Genomic DNA, 21,463 nt, shown 5'->3' on the forward strand with positions numbered 1-21,463 from the left:
AGAGGAGGAGGAGGAGGGAGATGAGGAAGAACATAGAATTACATCATCCAGATTGTCTTTGTTGAACAATCTATTGAAGAAGTGAGCCAGCCCCTTTACCTGCCCAGGTAGGCCTGTCCAAACTACCCTACCAAACCCTGTGGTCTCTCAGATCTCACAAAGACTATTTCTCAAGGTCTTATTTGGGGAACACAATCAGGGCCTCTGCCCTTTTCTGTTTGTTTATTTATTTTTCCTTCTTTCCTAAACAAACAAACAAACAAACAAAAGCAGTTCTTACACTGACAGCATTGCACCCCTGCCTATTACATTCTATATTCTCTTTCTCCATTATGTTACCGATTTCCTCCTTCATATTTCCAGCCTCTGAGGATTTTTTCACTGTGAAAGCTCAGGGCTCAGTATCCAAAAACACTTTCTTATATTTCTGTCTTAGCCTCTCTTGTTTGGCCTTCATCGTAAAGATAATCTATAATCTTAACGGTAGCCTTTTTTTTTTTTACAAGCCGTATTTATGCTCGCCCCCATTTCCTGTTCACCCTCGAAGCAGAGATTCAGTTCTGATATAGCTGCTTTCACTTGTGACACCCCTTACTCAGACCTGGGTCTGAACTGCCTGCTAGGAGAAAGACAACGCCACTATCCATTCTCCAGAAAGTTCCATAACCCGTTATTTCCAGACCCCAACTTTCTTTTTAAATCACACAGTGTTTTTTATTTTCCACATTAGTTAACAGCATCAACACCAGTTGCTCGCGGGCAAAACACCACCCAGCCTTCCCTTTCTCTCCCAAATCAAATCAATCTCATGCTCCACTGAGGCCAACACTAACATTTCTCTTAACAAAGATGTCTCCTTCTATTACCCCCACTGCCAGGAGCTTCACAATCTTTCTCTCTGCCCGCAATCATTTCTAACTTCACTCTTTTTCAAACATGTCTTCATGAAACAAAACAGACCATACAACACCTGTCAGAAAAACATGTTAAAAAGGATTCAGTGTCTCCTTTCTGCCTACAAAATAAAGTAAGAACATTTCCCTTACATAACAGAGAACATTCTTGCCAAAACTGAACAAAATTTACTCAAGAGTGCAGCTTTAATTAGCTCTCAGGATATGCATGAAGAGCGTGCTGACAGCACCTCTGACTTAAACTCAGTGGAATTCAGAGTGTCTGGATCCTATAGATTCTATAGTTAGAACAAATGACCAAATTAGAGGCAACTTGGCTGGGCATTAAAGCATATCAAGGAATTAATAAGTGTGTTAGTTATGTGCTTGAAGTTTGATGATTTTTAAAGTTATTTCTATTAGGTATGCATACCAAAGCACAGAAAATAAGTTTACTTTTTGATAGTTCAGAAATAGGGTGGATACAGTCAGCTATTGGATGGAACACAGGGCCCCCAGTGGAGGAGCTAGAGAAAGCGCCCAAGGAGCTGAAGGGGGCTGCAACCCTATAGGTGGAACAACAGTATGAATTAACCAGTACCCCCTGAGCTTGTGTCTCTAGCTGCATATGTAGCAGAAGATGGCCTAGTCAACCATCATTGGGAAGAGAGGCCTCTTGGTCTTGCAAACTTTATATGCCCCATAGAGGGGAACGCCAGGGCCAAGAAGTGGGAGTGGGTGGGTAGAGAAGCAGGGGTGGGGGGAGGATATAGGGAACTTTCAGGATAGCATTTGAAATATAAATAAAGAAAATATCTAATAATAAAAAAAAGAAATAGGAGTGGAAAGGAGAGATGGGCCAAAAATTATAAATGTGCCTAGTAAATCAATCTGTATGACCAATTTGAGGGTGTGTGTTTTTTAAATAATCTTACTTATGTGTGTGCTTGAAGTTACCCATTCTAAAGACAATTTTTTAAAGAGAATTCCTTTGTGACACTCAATGCTATCAAAGCTTCACCTTCACACACGCTACAGATTCACCTTTGAGCATCTGCCACAATGATTTTGCCTCAGAGAAGAGCCCAGACAATAGATCTGAGTTTATGAAACCATTTGACCACACTCCAGACTTGATTCTTATGCAAAACTCTCACTTCAACAAATGAAACCATCCACTGATTGCTCTACTCCAGTGTATTGCTCACATCTTCCAAAAATGGGAGTTTGGCAAGGATGAAGAATGCAGAATCTTGAAGTTCACATGATGGACTTGGAAAACCATTTTCTGATTCTCTGATCTTAACTTTTTAAATATGGACTGTAGATGATGCAACTCTAGCAAATGGATAATGATACTTACATTATGTATAGATTCCCTCCTTATTACATGTTGCTTTACTAACCTGTAAGATTTACCCACTAATATGGCCAAATTTCTAACTGTTACATTGATAGGTTTTTGTGAAATTCTTTCGAAAGTTGACCTGTGCAACTTTGATGGTGACAAACATTCCGTTGAAAGAGTATTTCAGAAGTATCACACAATATTTCACAATTATTTCATTAAGTATGGCTCCCACATAAATATATTCACATGTAAAGCAGTTTTAAAAGCTGAAATAATCAAGCTGGAAAAAAAGTCATCGATTAGGTAAATATTTTGAAGGCAATTAGACTCAAAATTGATTGCCCACTGGCCAATATTTTTATATTTGTGGGCAGTAATAATGATATTATTAACTTTGATGACCATTCTATATGCTAATATGAATATAAATTAAAATTCCAGAAAAAAAAGTGTGTCTTTATCTCATCTTCCATTTGCTAATATCCACTTAATATAAAGGGATAGACCTCATTTTCTATACATATTATATGATTGACTGTTCACAGAAAACTGTTCTTTCCAGAAGTAATTAGCCAGCAGATGAAGGTCAGACTCACCAGGAAATCTGCTGTGGAGGTTGGCATCACAGTTGTAACTGTTGAACTGAGCAGACCCTGGAATCACCCTAATCGCTAGAAGGAACAGCAACCATATTCGTTCCATGGCAAAACCTAAAAAAGAGTAACAAGCACATACACATCACCAACATCATTCTTCTTACTGAAAAGACTGAAGATCTCGCCTTTTGTCAGATAAGCAACTTATGGCTGGCTATACAGTCAAAGCCTGGGGTTCATAAAAAGTAATCACAGAACATGAGGACAGATTTCTTTTGATACCAGATTATTTCATTTCATTGACCTCGGTTGGGTGATGATAAAAATGTTATGTCTTTGTACTAGGAGAACTGTTTCTAAATCATATGAAGAATGAAAAAAAAAACCGTGTTGTAAATAGGATTAACTCAACCCAATATCTATCTGGTTCACACAGTGAAGCTAAACAAATGAGCAAATTTAGAGGCAGTAGTTCATGTATGATATCAGTGCACAGTCTAGTATATTCAATCATTCAGTGTACTATTCCGAGAATATTATCAATGACCAAATAACATCAGAAGTTTTTTTTTCTTTCAACAAAGCAATTCTAGACTGTGACATTGTCTCAAGAATCAATGGTTTGTGGAATACTTTCTTGGGAAACAGAGAAATCAAGCAAAAAACTAGGAAAGCTGTATGTGCCTGAATAACACTGTAGTTGCTCCAATAAATGACTGTTCCTTAATGGGATATGAAAACTAATAGCTTTGCACAAAAACACTGAATTCCTAGGATAAAGTAAAGGAAGTTGTTCTGTAAGATGCCAATGTGGGTTTGAAAAATAAATGGGCATTGACTGAATGTTCAATAATGTTTTCTTGGATGAGCTTTTATTGGCCTGATGAAGTTAAAATGGCTTCCAGAAATGTTCAATTTATTCCCACAGTATAGTTTGTACACTGAAAAGGTGCAGGGGGAGCCAAGGGAGAAAAAAAAAAAAAAAAAACATCATTTCAGTTAGTGGTTTGTGACTCCACACAAAAGGCACACACACAAAAAAATAAAAACATAAATGTTTACTTAATCAAGTGCATTTTAAAAGCTTGGGCTTTGGGAGGTAAAAATGATGTTTGAACTGCCTTTAAAGATCTGCCTTGTATGATTTACAAAGTCTTCAATAAAAGGAAGGAAATTGCCTCTCTTTTGAAACATCATTTTAGAACAAAAAGTTTATGGTGAACAGAGTCACTTTGGTGAGGATGTGGGAAAGGAAGGTATGATTTTACTCTCAAAAATAGACTGAACAAATAGCTCAACAGAAGCATCCTTCCTTTGGTGTTACCACATCTCAGTCACAATGCCTCCTCATGACTTCTCTGAGAACAATTCTTCTAATCCCTTGTTATATGCCGTAAACAAAGGTCTCACAGGAATAGCTGCCCCACACCCTGGGTTTTGCTGGCCACATATACATTACCACAGTCTAGGTCCTGAAGACACTTAAAATAGAACAGAACAAGCCCTTCTTTTGTAGGCTCTGGAAGATGGCTAGGAAAAAAGCAGGGCAGACTGAATGGGATGCTGCACTGCCACACCCATACTACTCTAGACCCTATTAAGCCCCCAAAATACTGGAAACTCTTAAGTCCACACTATTTTTTCCACCTCACTCCACCCCTTGCAAAAGTGGTGTGGCTGATCGGTCCATAGCCAGAAATTTTATCTGGTTAGATTATTTTTATTTGCAGAAGCAAAACCCAACCTCCCATGTATGCACTCTACACATGGGTGTGTCAGATATTCACCTGTACCTTCTCATTTATATTCCTTTAATGAGTGGATGAGGTTGGGATCATTACTTTACATACAGAAGAGGGAAACTGAGTCTTAGGGAGTTTAATTGACATGAAAACCTCATCAAGAAAATGCAATTTCATTCCCACAGTTCTGTTTGCAGTGTTTTCTGATACCAAGACTGCAGCATGAGCTATGTGAGTCTCAACATTTACTGAGTAAGTCAGGTGTCATTCGCATTTCCCTTCAGAATCATTGGCTGTTTCCTTTGCATTTTCAAAGTTTGTAATATTTAACAGGTCTTCCCTTCTGCAGATTAATAAATTTTGTCCTACTGATGCAAGTTTGAAAACAGATATGTGCTTTTTGAGGGATTCTCTCTCCTCTCACTATGGAAAAAAAAAAAAAACATAATATGAGACAGTCTGTGTTTTCAAAAAATGGATGAATACACCAGCTAATTGAACCAGTCTACTAGGGACAGTAGTAAAATGTTTGCCTCTCAATTACACATCAAATCTGAGATAGTCCAAAACAGACCACTCAACATCCTTATTGTTTTGTACAAATGCCACAACATCATCCTACAGATTAAAACTTTCCATAGCTTTTTTTTTTTTTAATGAAGAGGGAGGCAGAAGTGGAAGGCAGCTTACTCTAAGAGAAAACACACTTACTTTTTAGGTTAGCAAATATGGATTGAGGTTCTTCTCAGCCATTTCTTAGATTTGTCATTTCAAAACCAAGATGCCAATCTTAAGACCTTATTATCTCTAAATTCTGAACACACAAAAAGCTTTGAGATCACAGTTCAGGGTCACCACACAGTGCTTTATTCATAATAGCCAAAACCTGTGGTACTGTACATGTATAATCCTAAAAATCAGGAGACTAAAGAGGTAAAATCACCATGAATTCAAGACTGGCTACATAATAAGACTTTGTTTCAAAAGACAAAGGAAAAGAGAAAGAACTTGTAAAAGTCAACTGAACAAAAGCACCTTGACATTCCTGACAATATATTAATAGGTATTAACAGCACAAAGGAAGACTTATGCTAAATAATTGTTTTCCTACATATCAATGCACAATTTTCTTTTAGAATAGAAAGTTCTTCACAGGTTTGTTTTCTAATTTTCTTACTTAGGATTAAATTTGGAACGGGAAATAAAATAAATTCTTGCTTCTCATTTAACTTTGTATACATCGATACAATTCTTTCATAAACACCATTTTACAGAACATTTTACATAAACACATTATAATATCATACTTGAAAACTTATTTTTCTTTAAACTTAGTGTGTTCTAAACATAGAGTTGTGCTTATTATTCAGCAAGTAGTAGAGACATGGCTTTACCCATGCATAAGACTTTAATTGAGTTACACAGGGTCACAGACTTAGGAAATGGCAGTCGGCAATTCAGAATTCAGCTTGACCTTTGCAATGTTTGCACTACAGTTTGACTTCATTTGGATTTGTTCAATAAATATAATTAATGTCCTGCTACTTTACAAAAAATAAATTATATTAATAATGTATGCTTATATGTGCCCTGAGCAAAATGAATCTGATGATTGAGGAAAAACATTTCTTAATATCTACGTAATTTCCATAACTCAATTTCATTTAGTCAGTGAGAGCATGAAGAATATTATTCTTTTTGGAAATTGACTTAATGAAGGCACAAATGGATTATAAGGGCCGACTGTGTACCAGAATGTTTTAAGCACTTCATACATACATTTGGTTTAACCAAATGTGCAATTTATTCTCTTTATTCTTGGGGGAAAGGAAATAAGGAATTTGAATTGTTATGAAACCAGCTCAGGGCAAAACATCCAGCTTGCAGCGGGATTTATTCTCAAAGACTCTAGAAACTACCGCAGTCATTACGTGACATACTAATCCAAAACACAATGCACATGGCACCAAACCAAGTGAAAACGCAGTACTCACAAAGTACACTTAATCAGTGTCATATTTTTCTTTTATCAATTTATCAAATAATCATTGAATGTATTCATGTAACCGGTGCTATAATAGAAGCATGAGACGGCAATAGGAAAAAGCTTGCATAGGACTTATATTTTAGTAAAAGAAATAAAAACACAATCTATAAGTACAATATAAAATATGTATGTGATAAATGCTATGGGGTTAAAAATAGATGAAGAGCAAGCAATGAGGAGGTGGTGACAGTGCTAAAAGTGAATGTGAAGCCGTCATCATCGATCCATAAGAGCAGCTCTAAGTTACAATCAACCCATTCTTCTATCGAGCTAATACTTCCTTTTTTCTAAGTAGTACCCAAATTAAAAAGAAAGAAAACTTTTTTAGTGCATAAATTATTCTCACCTTAAAAAACTGTATCAACTTTTTTTTTTTTTTGGCATGAAATGTGAATACTAAGTAATGTCTAGAAATATTAAGTATCATCACCCCTGTGACATGGGGGGAGTGTGTACCATCACCACTACCCCTGAGACCTGGGGGGCGACCATCGCCACCACCCCTGAGACCCAGCAACTGGGCCTAGGGTGATGAAGGGATTGAACATGCCTGGAAATAAATTTGTCTGTACCTAAGAAATAACTTTTGCAAGGACAAATGGGTACAATAGCTTATTAAAGCCCATGCTTTCTAAATTGTATGGACTTCATATGTGCTTGATTATATAGATGGAAAAAAAAGAGGAAAATGTAGCTAAATATAATTTCCTCAAATAAATATTCAGTCCAAATTGGGAGCTTTTTCACTAAGCTGAATATGAGAGTTTGAAATGCACACACACAGAGACACACACACACTAATGCACACACATACATGCATACACACTTGCACACAAACACACACAGGCAGTAACATACATGCATACACAAACATATACACACACAACTCACACACACATACACGATTCACAAAATTCTGCAGTTTGTTCTTTAGCATCACTGAGGTCCAGGACATCTCTCCTGTCCTACTTTTTCACTCTGGCTTCCCAACAGGTATGCAGTGTCTGGCTGGTAGAGGCACATTCCAAAGTTTCTGCTACATATATGACGGCCTCTTCCACAGGAAGCATCTTACACAGTTGAAGCAGCTTTGAAACAGCTGGAAACCAATGTTTCCAGGGAAAGATGTGAGCTAGATCTGTGTATTTCAACCTATGCCTAAGTTTGAGATAAGGAAGTGAAGGTGCACTCCCTTCTCAGAAGGAAGCATCAGGACCAAGGTAAAGAGGCACTGGTGTTTTCCAGGGAAGCTACTGTCTCGTTGAGTTATGAGTCCCGCTGCTGCAGTCTTCCCACTAGGAAAAAAAAGAATGCCTTGGCCCACACTCCAAAATCACGGTTTTTAAAGTGCCGGAGTGCTAGAGACCATAATTGTTTAATAAAGAAAGATGGTTTTGACAGAATGTCTAGACTAAAACTCTATATTGTTTATTTCTATTATGCTTGGACACTAGAGGCAACACATACCTGAAAAGGAAAAGGAAAATATAAAACCTTCAACTGAAACATCCATTATTAGGCACATATATATATTCTTTAACATAAAGTGTCCTTGTCTTGCTAAACAAAGAATAAAACTCACCATGTAGTCTTGGAATCATGCATCATATAAAAGGGGAAACCTGTGTTGCCATTGGGAGCACATTGCAAAATTTTATGGATCTGGATCTGCTGATGTATATGCCACAAGGAAATATGAAAGCTAAAGGCTGCTCCTACAAGAGAAACCTCTGCCAGTATTATCTGGAATAGTGGGAGTGATCATTTATTTCTTTTTGCAATCTCCTTCATTTGTCTATCTGCTGAGGATTTCCTCACAACATCCAGTGATTAACTAATGCACAGTATTTGGATTAGAATATTTATTCTGTACCTTAGTGTGAGGGGAGTAAGCGAATTGACAGATCTGATTAAATCACTTTAAAAGCTTTTTTTTCTTAATAATTCATTAAGTTCTTTTGTAATGTATTTATATAGTTTATCATTCTGAATGAGCTTTGAAGCCATGCTAGTATATTGACGTTCCCCATCTTACATGGAATATAATCATAACCAATTAATAATAAAATGATAATTTGGGTTTATTAGTATAAAGAATCACTTCCCTCTAATTCAAAAATTGACTATTAGTATGACTATTACAGAATTAAAATATTTCTTTTTTATTAGAGATGATCTACAAAATATTTACCAGAGGATACAACAAAGGGGTCATCAAGGATACAACAAGGATACTGTGATGAGCTGTTCCAGCTGCCTATAACTGATTTCTCGATAATAAAAAATATATTTATGCCAATGGTTTGAAATGATTGAAATATAACTGTATGCCTTGGTTAATACAGTTATGCACATATATTCTTTTTATTGGTTATTTTATTTACTTATATTTCAAATGTTATCTCCCTTCTCAGTTTCCACTCCACAAACCCCTATACCATCCCCCCTTCCCCCTGCTTGTATGAGGGTTCTCCCTTGCCCACCCACCCTTTCCCACCTCAGTGCCCTGGCATTCCCCTATGCTGGGACATCAAACCTTCATAGGACCAAGGGCCTCCCCCTCCCATTGATGCCAGATAAGGCAATCCTGTGCTTCGTATGCAGCTGGAGCCATGGGTCCCTCTGTGTGTACTCTTTGGTTGGTGATTTAGTCCTTGGGAGCTCTGGAGGGTCTGGTTGGTGGATATTGTTTTTCTTCCTATGGGGTTGCAAACCCCTTCAGTTCCTTAGTTCTTCCACTAACTCCTCCATTGTGGTCCCTATGCTCAGTCTGATGGTTGGCTGCAAGAATCCGCAACTGTGTTGGTCAAACTCTGGCAGAGCCTCTCAGGAGACTACTCTATCAGGCTCCTGTTAGCAAACAACTTGACATAAAGTGTCCTTGTCTTGCTAAACAAGACTTTATAAAATTTTTCACTATTTTAAATTTTCATGCCAATCCATTCACTCTTTGCTTATTACAAGAAACTATCTAACATTTTTATTTAAGTTTAACACCCAGAGTTCCTTAGGCCCAGTGATGAGCAAAGTAGGCATGACACTTACATTCACAGAGTTTATAGACTAAAGAGTGGGTCACCATCATATTAATAATCACACATGTGAAAAGATGCTTGCAAATACATTTTATTGTGCTGGAAAACAAACATAGAAGATCCTTCGGGGAAGTCTAATGGAATAATGTAGTTTAGCTGGAAACATCAGGAAGAACTGACTTAGGAATCCACTTTTATATTGAATGAAACAGCTGAGATTTAAGTCCTCTCAAGACTGAAAATGCTCACTTCAGAAATTAATGCTTATCAGTGACTGTAAGATTCTAGAAGTAGAATTTAAACTTAAGATCTGGAAGGATAATTTGGGGATTTATATATTTTATTGAGTATTAAACCTTAAAAATCTTGGGATATATTTTCCAACATATCAATGTATGTCTCACACAAAATAAATATTGTTCTGGCAAGATAATAAGGTACTTGTCACCAAACCTGACAACCTGAGTTTGATCCCAAGACCAGTATGTTATAAGAAAACACAATTTTTAGAAATTTGTCCTCTGACTACCCCATCCGGGGATCCATCCCATCATCAGCCACCAAACCCAGATACTAATGCACATGCCAGCAAGATTCTGCTGAAGGGACCCTGATATAGTGGCCTCTTGTGAGGCTATGCCAGTGCCTGGCAAACACAGAAGTGGATGCTCACAGTCAGCTATTGGATGGAACACAGGGCCCCCAAAGGAGAAGCTAGAGAAAGTACACAAGGAGCTGAAGGGGGCTGCAACCCTGTAGGTGGAACAACAATATGAACTAACCAGTACCCCCTGAGCTCGTGTCTCTAGCTGCATATGTAGCAGAAGATGGCCTAATCGGTCATCATTGGGAAGAGAGGCCCTTTGGTCTTGCAAACTTTATATGACCCAGCACAGGGGAAGGCCAGGGCCAGGTAGTGGGAGTGGGTGGGTAGGGTAGCAGGGGTGGGGGTGGGAGGTATAGGGAACTTTCAGGATAGCATTTGAAATGTAAATAAAGAAAATAATAATAATAATAATAATAATAATAATAATAATAATAATAATAATAAAGAAAGTTAAAAAAAATTGTCCTCTGACATCCCCGTACCAACTGGTAGCACATACATATGTGTGTGCATGCTCATGTGCATATACACTTGCACGCACATGCACACACACATTAATAAAATTACTATTAAAATGTTACACTAGATGTTATTGTACGTGACAGTTACATTGAAATTAAACTCAAGGAAAGTAAATCAGCTTGAATTGTGTCCATATTTACATAGTAATGAAAATGAACCCAGTAACTAGAATAATAGGCAGACTATTTATGTAGTTTGTGGTAATTGTGGTTGATTGTTGAGAGTAAATGCCAGTATGATGTGACAGGCATTAATGTACACAGTATTTGTTTATACTCTTAGGAAGTTTGGGATCAAAGGGGAAATATTTTAGTTTCACCATCATGTGTTAAATCCAGATATTAACTTAGAGTACATAACTTAGTTGAAATGAAAGATTCCTTATTTAAAAAGAAAAAAGTCTCATTATCATAAAATGTAGTCTAGGCATCTAATAGCTTTCTCCTAGCTTCCAACAGGTATTTCCTGGTACATTATCTATTTCCAGGAATGTGATATATATAATGTCACAACTCCAAAAAAATTGTATAAAACCTATCATTGGGTTTGGATTCTTCCTCTCTTCTGTACTAATTATCAGTGTGGTCTGGCAGAGTTACAATACTAACTTATGTCCATTACCTCAAGTATGACATATGAGGCTACCGAATGCTCTCAATCCAAAAGGAGACTAGGAAGCTTTAGCAGCTGCAGGAAGAAACCACCTATGTCCATTATACAAAATCAGACTTCACTATATCAGAAGGCTCTGGTGCCCTGCCTCCTCCTACCCTGAAAGTTGATGTAGATGGTACACAAGAAGACTCTATCTCCATGCTTTCATCCTAATAAACAGCCCCTCCATAGTGCTAAAGAATGCATTAGTCCTGTCTTTTTGGAAAGGTTTGGTTCTTCCTTCCATGTAATAACATAATATAACATAACATAACATAACATAACATAACATAACATAACATAACATAACGATATAACATAATATAATTGTAAAGTTTAAATTATATAAGAAAGTGTATTGCCATTGGCTGCATATATTTATTTAATATCTCTTTCCTATGAAAATTTTGGTGTTTTTTTTTTTCCTCAAATGGCTTCAGGAAACAATATTCACAAAATAAAATAGGCCACTGGTAATTTGTACTCATATTTTATTTTGCCTAAAATGCATATTTAGTCCTGTGCTTATTATTGTTCCTGAGTTATTATATTACTTGTTAAGTTGTTTCAGGGGAGATAAATACATTTTGTGGCCTCCCTTTGAATATTGCCAGGGGGGCAAACAAACCACCTTTACCTGTTAGTCATAGCAATTGATGGCAAGTGACTAATGCAGGTTTTCTATGAGTAATCTGAATGATGAGAAGTAAGAATCAGTTACCAAGGTACTTTTAAAATTCCAAATTTAGTTGTTCGTAAGCAGCACCATAACATACACGGGGTGAAATGACGAGCAGCACTGTAGCATACGTGTGATGAAATGACGAGCAGCACCATAGCATACGTGTGATAAAATGATGAGCTCCACTGAGATCCACTGTGGTTAAGGTAAGTGTTGAACTCAGAGCCCCTGCAATTTAACGTTTTCATTACATTTATTCACTGTGAGTGTGTGTGTGTGTGTGTGTGTGAGAGAGAGAGAGAGAGAGAGAGAGAGAGAGAGAGAGAGAGAGAGAGAGAGAGAGAGAGAGAGAGACAGAGACAGAGACAGAGACAGAGACAGACAGAGTCAGAGACAGAGACAGAGACAGATACAGAGACACAGAGAGACAGAGAGACAGAGAGACAGAGAGAGGGGGAGAGAAAGAGAAACAGACAGACAGAGAGACAGAGAGACAGAGACACAGAGAGACAGAGATACAGAGAGACAAAGACACACAGAGAGAGGTGAGGTAAGAATGAGTCTTAGGTGTATGTTTGAGAGTCGAGCCATGTGTGTGGACATCAGAGAATCACGTACAGAGGTACACTCTCTCCTCCCTCCACACAGGTCTCTGATCCAACTCAGGTCAACAAGGTTGACAGTAAATTCCTCCTCCCACCAAACTCTCTCTCCTGCCCTGCTTCATCTTAGTAAGCACCATTTGGTTTTATTTTATTAATTTTTAAAAATCATTCATTCATGGATGACTAAAGGTGACTACTGTATCAAATCTTTACTCCAAATTCAACTAAAATGACCACTTCATTAAAAAGAAATAATAATTATTTCTGACTTTTAAGGAGCAACTGTATTTCTGTTTTAAATGGGTCATCCAAAAATAAGCATGTGAATTATACAAAATGTTACCAATTTAGTTCAATGTTGTATATTTGCAATGCCTCCTATGAAGGCTCGAAAGTAAATAATCTCTAAATAACCCATCAGTAGCATCTCTAGGACATTGCACATTCCTTCACGTCACCCTATCTATAAAACAAAGGCCCGTATGATTAAGTAAATAAATAACTTATATAACTGTATAGCACAAATATGCTTAAAGGCATTTTGTTCTTTAACTAGCTGGGTAGACACAGAGACAGAAATCAGGCTAATTTGTTTACAGAATCAGAGTCAATACTGTCAAGGTTGACATGACAGGTTCTGACAGACAAGGTATTATAGTATTACAACTTAAGTAATACTTGTTAAAGTAATAGATGGCGTATGAGGTTTAGAGTCTGGATGGGATAAGCACAATTCTAATGAACTTACAGTACTCCAATACCCAGAGCTGGGAATATAAAACATAACTCTAGGTATGGCTCTCAGCTCCTGTCTCATCAACAACAGTGGCCTTGGGGATCTAAAGGACTGTTCTAGATCTAGATACACCCTCTTAGAGACAAAGGGGATGGGGGATGGGATGGGGGTTTGCAGAGGGGAGACCGGGAAGGGGGACAACATTTGAAATGTAAGTAAATAAAATAACCAATAGATACATCTGTGGACCACAACAGAGGTAGTAAACACTCTGAACTGAAGAACTCAGCATCAGGACCACAACAGGTGTAGTTAGCTCTCTAAACTGAAGAACTCAGCATCAGGCAAAGTGCCCATGGAGGAGACTGAGATGTTTGGCTGGGCCTCAGACTATAGATAATGTACTAATTGTAATAGGCTACTGGACATGAGACAAATTTCAACATATATAAATCCACACAGACATTGGGATCTCATCCCCCAAGTGAATATACTTGACAATATTTTGGGGGATGTTCTACTAAGGACAGCATGAAACAAAAGCTCACTATGAGGAAAGCATGTCTGTGAGAAGACGCATACAAGATGTCACTGGCAAGAGGAAATTAGTTGTGTTTGCTTTACTCCACTCATTGGACAAGCATGAAGAAGTATAGGGATTGGCTAGGTCAATGGCTACACCTACTCGATTCCTGGGTTGATTTGTCTAGAATGCCTTTTTCCATCCTTTTACCCAGAGACTATGTCTATTCTTGATGGTAAGGTGTGTTTCTTGGAGAAACACAGAAATGTGGGACTGATTCTCTCATCCAGTCTATTAGTATGTGTCAGTTTATTGGGGGATTTAGACTATCAGTATTTTTCAAATGGGAGGAAGAAAATCCTCTGGATAATGTAGTGGTCTCCATCATTTTCCATTTGCATTCTCAAATGCAGAGAGAGAGATGGGGGGGGGACTGGAGAGACGACTTGGAGAGTAAAAGCACTTCCTGTGAAAGCAAGAGGACCTGAGTTCAAATCTCCTGGGTCCTGTACAACCAAGGCATGGCTGCTTATGGCTTTAATCCCAGACCTAGAGTTTCAGAGACAGGCAGGATCCAGAAGCTCCATGACCAGCTAGTCTAACCCAAATGGTGAACTTCAGATTCATTCATTATCAAAAATAAGGTGGAAAGAGAGAAGGATAATACAAGCTGGAGGGATGAATGTATTCAGAATGTATTTTATAAATGAAAGAAATTGTTAAATAATAAACTAATTTTAAAAATAAGCAGAAAGGTGATATAAGAACATACTGGACATGTTCCTGTGACCTCTAATGTGCATGCTACATACACAGGCATGCATACGTGTGCACATGTGTGTGCACACACACACATACACAAATACAACATTTTTTTTAAATTCATGGATAATTTTAAGAAATAAAAGATTTCTGTATCTCTCTCCCAGTGGTTTTAGCAAGCTTCCAGGGTTGAGGACCTCTGAAATAGAGGAACGAGTTTCTGTAGAATCGAGATTATCTTTCTCGATTTTGAATTGTTTTAGGGTTTTTGAGGTTTCTTTTTATTTTTATGTACATTAACATTTTTCCTGCGTTATGCATACATGTAGTGCATGAGTGCTCATAGAGATGAAAAGAAGGCATTGGATTCCCTGTTACTGGAGTTTTATAGATGGCCATTAACCACCATGTCGGTTCTAGAAATTGAACCCTATGGTTCTGGTTCAGCCTTGCCCCTGGGTTGTGGGAACTCCGCCGGGCAGAAGAAACATGGAACACTATACTGCATTTACTCTGTGTCAGGTGCTGGACATGCAGGAAGCACCAATACAATGCTCACCGGATGGGAAAACATAGCTTAAGATGTGAACCTCAGTTCTAGTGAGAAACAGCAGGGCAGGCCTCACACCGCTGGAAACCATATGGAGGAGTTGGGAATGGTGGGGATCCTTGGGCCTGCTAAGAAAACCCCAGGACCAGAGGGAGGACAAACTCCAGCTTAGCTCATTCTCAATTGTCAGAGAGCAAGGAGAGGCCTTCTGTGGGAGACTCAGCCACCATGGCTCTATAAACAAAGGCTTCCTCCATGCTCCTCAAGGCAGTTCTTGATGAAAGAGACAGTTCTTGGTTCCAAACTGTTTATGGATTGTTCGTTGTGGAAAATGGGTGCATACAACTTCCCCAGGGTGGACCAGAGATTAAATCCCTTTTGCAAGAAGGAATGGCCAGGAAGGGGAGCTCATTAGCTAAACCCTTAGGGCCCATCTAGATACCTCCTTAGCACGGAGACCTCTGTTCTGGGCTACATGACCATTGGTCTTATCCATATGTGGGGAGTGTGGTCATGTGTTCCAGACCAGGAATCTGGTAGAGAGCAAAGAAACTCCTATGGTCCTCAGATAGAAACTCCTATGGTCCTCAGATGAGGGCCGATGTTTCTGAACCCACTCAACATGACCAAGTTTCCTGGCACAGTCCACTGCCCCACAGAACCCAGGTCCTCTGCAAGAGCAGTGTGTGTTAACCACTGAGTCATCTCTCTAGCCTCCAGTTTTTTGTTTTGTTTCATTGATAAATAAGCTTTATTTTTACCCACATAGTTAGACTTGGAAAGCATCAATTTCAAGAAAGGATGGTGTTCTCTACCACCGCAACTCCACAGCTCTATCCTGTCGGAATCAACCAATCAGCAGCAAACACACTCATGAAACTACCAGGAAGCAATGTTCACATCTTTGGTATAATTCTAACAAAAAGTAAAACCTGTTGAATCAAAAATCATATTTATAACGAAACAGTAGAGAGAATTTTCACCCGGGGTTTGTTTCCAACATAAGTATTAGATGTTTTTGTTTCCTTCAGATCCCTAACAATTACCACTAAGGTTCATAAAGTCTATTGTCATCTGCCTGATGATGTCAAGTTTGTCACTGACATCCGTCTTTTGGACATTGTTCAGGAAAAAGCTCCAATTCTGTGACTCTGTGATATGGCTAAATAAATCAGTTCTTACCTGAGCAAACCCAGATTTCTGTTTCCCTCCACCTATCCTTCTACTCAAAGATTCTTACAACTGCTCAAGATAAGTTATTTTGCATATCTTTATCCTGGCTCACTTTGGTTCCTCTGTATGAAGTCAGGAAAACAGATACTACCAGCTCACTCCACATGAATGCTTTCCTCTATTCTGCTTTTCAAGAGTCTTTTTACCAGTTAACACTTCTTTGGAGACATTTCTCCACTAGTGCATCCCCCCTCTCAATCTAAAGCAGATCATCTTTTTCTCTGTATTCCTGGAAAAGCTTGTGACCCATTGTATAATAGTAGTCCTGAAACGAAACTGTACTGCACTGGGTTCACAATCTCCTGAAGTCAGTGTTATTGCTAATTCTTTGCTGTGGGATGTTTAACTGAGACCTTGGCTTTAAGCCATGGTCTGCTAGGTTCACTCCCCTAATCAAGCTGGGACCCTAAAGCTCTCCAGTCATTACCAACCATCTCCTCCTGACAGAAGTCACACTTGTGTGCTGACCTTTGTTTTCACTTCTGATAAATAAGATCCTTAAGAATGAAAACATGCTTTTGTCTTAGTGAGTTAGAATCTAGCAGAGGACAAGATGAGCTACAGACTCTCAAAAACTGTTTGTTAATGAATGACTATCTTTTAATCAAAGAAAATGTGAAAAATTGAATGAAGCAACACTTAGTCCTTGTGAAGGCAGTACGTTAGTGTTTAGTTATTCTGTGACTAATGGAATTAAAATTTTCAATTTCATCTAAACATTAATCAAATTCAAACCAAATCAGCTCACCAATAACTTAGAAGTAATTTACATTGAGATAATATGCCTTTAGTACAAAAAAAGGAAAGAGAAATAGGAATTGTGGTGTGTAAATTGATTTAAAATTATGTCTATTTATGTAAAACTCATGAATTAAAACTACTCAAATTTAGTTGATAAATTAACCTCATTTTTTAAAAAATACTCAACTAGTATATTTAGGGTCTGTACTTTGATTAATTGATTCACTTAAAAAATTTCTTCAGCTAGTAATTTTTGTGCCTCATAAACAATATCAATATTTATTAGCTGAAAGAACCCTCAAATATAAATAGCACAATTTCTTACTAAATCTTTCTTGCTTTTAATAACAATGTCATTTATTTTGGCAGACTTGATAATCCAAGGATTTTAGAAACTAGAAACAAATAATTGCACTGCAATTTTAAAGTTTATTCAAAATAAATTTCTGTTTAGAGTTTTCTCTGTATGTCAGAATTTAAATCCATGAGTACAAATGCATATGAGTTTTAAACATAAACAAATTCAATAAATAATTTAAAAATCCATAAAAGAATAGAATACCTAAAGTTGCAAAACTGGTATAACTTACCATGTGTAATTTTCTATAACTTACATTTGAAATAGAAAAGTTGGCCATGATTTGTTTTGAACAACATAATATTTTTCTATCTAATGAAAGATGATTTAACATGAAAGTACAGCTCCTGAAACATAACTATTTCTGTCCAATGCACAATGATAAAGTGCTTAGCTGAGACAAGGGTGAAGATATGACGGGATATGTCTAAGATAAGTACATTTAACAAACCTTACATCCTAAAATAAAACACCAAGTGGCAATCTTTCTTCTCTGTTGAATGAAGCAATTTTACATTTAATGAGGGCAATGTCAGTGAAAGCGTCACATCAGCCTTATTTTATAGACTCTTAACTTTGTAAACAATAAAGCCACTGATTTTTTTTTCCTCTTTTCTCAGCTCTCATTTAGAGAAAGTAAAAATAAAAATATCTCTTAGATATTGGAGTCTGGGTAACATTTTACACACAAGGTGTCAGAAATCACTAACTGATCACAGAAATCTAGCTTTAGCTTCGATGTCCTTAGGGCCTGGCAGCTTTGGGGTTCTTTTATTAGGTTCCATTTTTAAATGTAATTTTTTAAAACATGTTAAACACATTCATGCATAATTATATATTTTACAATTCATCGTATCAGTATATCATCTGTAAGTTCTAGACAATTTTTAAACCAAAGACTCACTCAAGTATGACCAAATTTTGCCCATAAATATTTCTACATTTTATATGATCTATGACCTGAGTAATTTCCACAGTTTTAAATGTTTAAAAGAAGTAAAACAATAACATTTCATTAAAAAATATAAAACTACATAAAATCATAAAATTCAAATGCAGTGTGTTTATGATACACTGTTACTGGAACACAGCTTGCTTGCATACACTAGTTTCTATGGTTATCTTTGAGTTATAGTGACTGATAAGGGTAGTAGAGACAGATATTTACAAACTATGAAACATTTCCTATCTAGCTTTACTGTGTTGGACTTGACTGAGAAGAGAAGAACAATTAGTATATGACTATGTACACATAAGTTTTAAATCTAGACTTTAGGATGCAATATATTTCTAAGAAAATTTAATTCAATAAATATATTTCTATTTCTTTGCTATTAATTTTTGTGAGCCTCGGTGAAGGCCACTGGCCGTTAGCCTCAGCATAATTTGCCTTAAGCATTTGGAAGCATAGTGTTGAGCTGACAGAGTAGATGGGCTGCTGCTTCAGGGACCACTTTTCCTCACCACTGAAGACATGGAATTTGCCATGCTATATAATTTCCCACTTGAGATCACCTTAGACAGCTAATAACAATGAAGAATCACCCTAAATTTGTAAAACTTCAGCTTAAGGCTTTCTTTTGCTACATCTTGGCAAGGTTACAATATCTACTTCCCAGCTCAACCATTTTGCAGTAAAAACAAAACGCAGCAAACAAATCAACCCTAATTAATAGTTTTGAGCTAGTTTACTTCTCAGCCTAAATCCAGAAAAACAATGCATAAATCTGGTAAATTAGTCAACAACGGGAGTTTCTTGCAAGCAAGTACTACTTGCTTTTTACAGGTTTTTAGATAACAGAAGGTATTATCAATCTCTTCTAATGATCCTAATGCTGCCCAGGCCATTAAAAGTGTTACAGAAACATGAGAATCTTTGGAAACTTAAGGTTTGATACCAGAACATAATAGATTAGAGTTCAAATATCTGCCCTTGATTCTTTGATCAAAATTTACCTTTAAAATACAAATTTCTAATATTGAAATTCAGTTATTATTATTTGTGTATTATAAGCCATCTTTCAAGAGGAAAATATTAAGCTTCAAATGTCTTCAAGTGTGTAATTTACTGGAATATCTAACCTCCTCTTGTTATAGTACTAGGCAACTATTAAGAATGATGGCTATATTTTAAGGATGCTTTTAGAAAAAAATTTTAAAACAAAATTACATATAGTGTACTTCCAAATTTTTATGTTTTGCTAAGTATTATCATTGTAAGTAAAAATTGCTTGGGGACTAAACAATTTGTAACTACATATTGTGACTCATGTAATAATTTTGAATTATGTTGAACTAAGAAAGGCCAGGGGTTGAAAAGAAAATTATTCCAGATTTTCCTGTGTATATGAAGGGAACTCCTAGAAGTTTAAATACATTTGATGCCTTTGTGTTCATTGTAATTAAGAATTGTTTTTGCTTTAATCTGTAGAGTGAATTATACGAAACTAATCAAGAAAAGCAAAGACCTAAAAAGATTATCACCTCAAATATGTGGACCCAAGAAGTAAGACCTCCACTTTAAACCAAGGAACTAACTAGTTTTTGGCAAATAGAAAATGGAAAGAACCCTGGGAAAGGAAGAGAACTCCTAAGAAACGGAAATCAATGGTAGTCCATCAGTCATGGATGATTTCCCACAGGTCATATGAGATTCCAGGTCAATACTTAACAAGGTCAAGCTGGAAGTTAAAATTATTTTCAGCTAGAGAAAAATCAAGCTACAATTATTTTCAATTATCATATCATCTTCGTAACTAGAGATGTTGCCACCCATATCCAGCCAGCTTCTCTGGTGCAATGGAGCCTCGATTAGAAATCAGCAATATGAATTGTCTGTTTGCTTTCACTACCAGATTGTCTCTGGGCTATGTCAGTCTGGGAATGAACAGAGACTTGAGCTTATACCAAAAAGATGATGGTATGGAAACCCTACACAACTTAGGATCTCAAGCTTTAAAAAGCTGCTCAAAGAGTTGGTCTTTTCTTTAGATCTCAGAAAAATAATCACAAAGGTTTACAGTGCTCAAAAATCTAATTTTGTGAGATGCCGAACAATTTTTTTTACATTTCCCAGGCAAATACATTGACCTATCTCCAGAACCAAAAACACTGTCTAGGGTTTTACTAATGGTTGTCTTGTGAGAGTTACGAAAATATAATTAAATTAAAACGAGTCTTCCATGCGTACTCAAGGGCAGCCTTAGCAGCCACTCTGAGTGGCTTCAGCGCTGGGCACTTACCCAAGTCCCTGGTTCTGTAGAATCAGCTGTCCTCCATGTGCCTGGTTCACTGCATGTGACAGTGTTCAAATGCCTACCAAACTTTTTCAGAAAAGATTCCAACCTTCAAATGAGAGAAGAGTTGCTCATTATGAAAAGTCCTTTCAAAAAAAGAAAGAAAGAAAAAACTGGGTTTTTTTTAGACAAGCAAAAAATGCTTCCACGAATCTGAGATTTTGCAGGGCTAATCATCACCAACATGAAACCTGAGCATCTTTCAGTCCTCACCTCACTAGCATGCTCCTATTTTCCATACCTGCTTTTGATCTTCCATTTTACACTGTACAGGAGTCTTGTGTGGTATGTATGAAGAGAGCCTTGGTCAGCTTGATGAGGGAAAACCTGCAAGTCTAGAAGGGAAAAAAAAATCATAGAGTAAGAAGCCCTGGGATTGAATCGGGAACTAATCTGCTCAACTGTCAATGTCCTGTTGTGCTTCATGAAAGATGCCTGGTCATTTCAATGCTACATTTCATGTAGTGATGAAAATGGGATATGGAATATCATTGTGAAAGCTGGTTTGATGCAAGTAATAATGACTAAAA

The 21,463-nt window shown here is 37.1% G+C and overlaps 1 protein-coding gene across 2 annotated transcripts in view; it reads right to left on the reverse strand.

Moving 5' to 3' along the window:
* Window positions 1–21,222, reverse strand: part of Zpld1 (zona pellucida like domain containing 1) — a 59,640-nt gene extending 38,418 nt beyond the window's left edge. Inside the window, exons 1-3 of one of the 2 annotated variants that reach the window (XM_021209788.1) lie at window positions 21,175–21,222; window positions 20,880–20,982; window positions 2,841–2,954 (exon numbers count right to left, since the gene is read on the reverse strand). In XM_021209788.1, coding sequence (XP_021065447.1) covers window positions 2,841–2,946 — 106 coding nt within the window. In that variant the 5' untranslated portion in view covers window positions 2,947–2,954; window positions 20,880–20,982; window positions 21,175–21,222. Of the gene's footprint in view, window positions 1–2,840; window positions 2,955–20,879; window positions 21,028–21,174 lie in introns of those variants that run through there. The other variant, XM_021209789.1, reaches the window with a different exon arrangement.
* Between the last annotated feature and the right edge of the window lie 241 nt (window positions 21,223–21,463).

This window comes from Mus pahari, chromosome 12 (assembly GCF_900095145.1).
Source record: "Mus pahari chromosome 12, PAHARI_EIJ_v1.1, whole genome shotgun sequence".
In the NCBI taxonomy this organism is placed as follows: domain Eukaryota; kingdom Metazoa; phylum Chordata; class Mammalia; order Rodentia; family Muridae; genus Mus; species Mus pahari.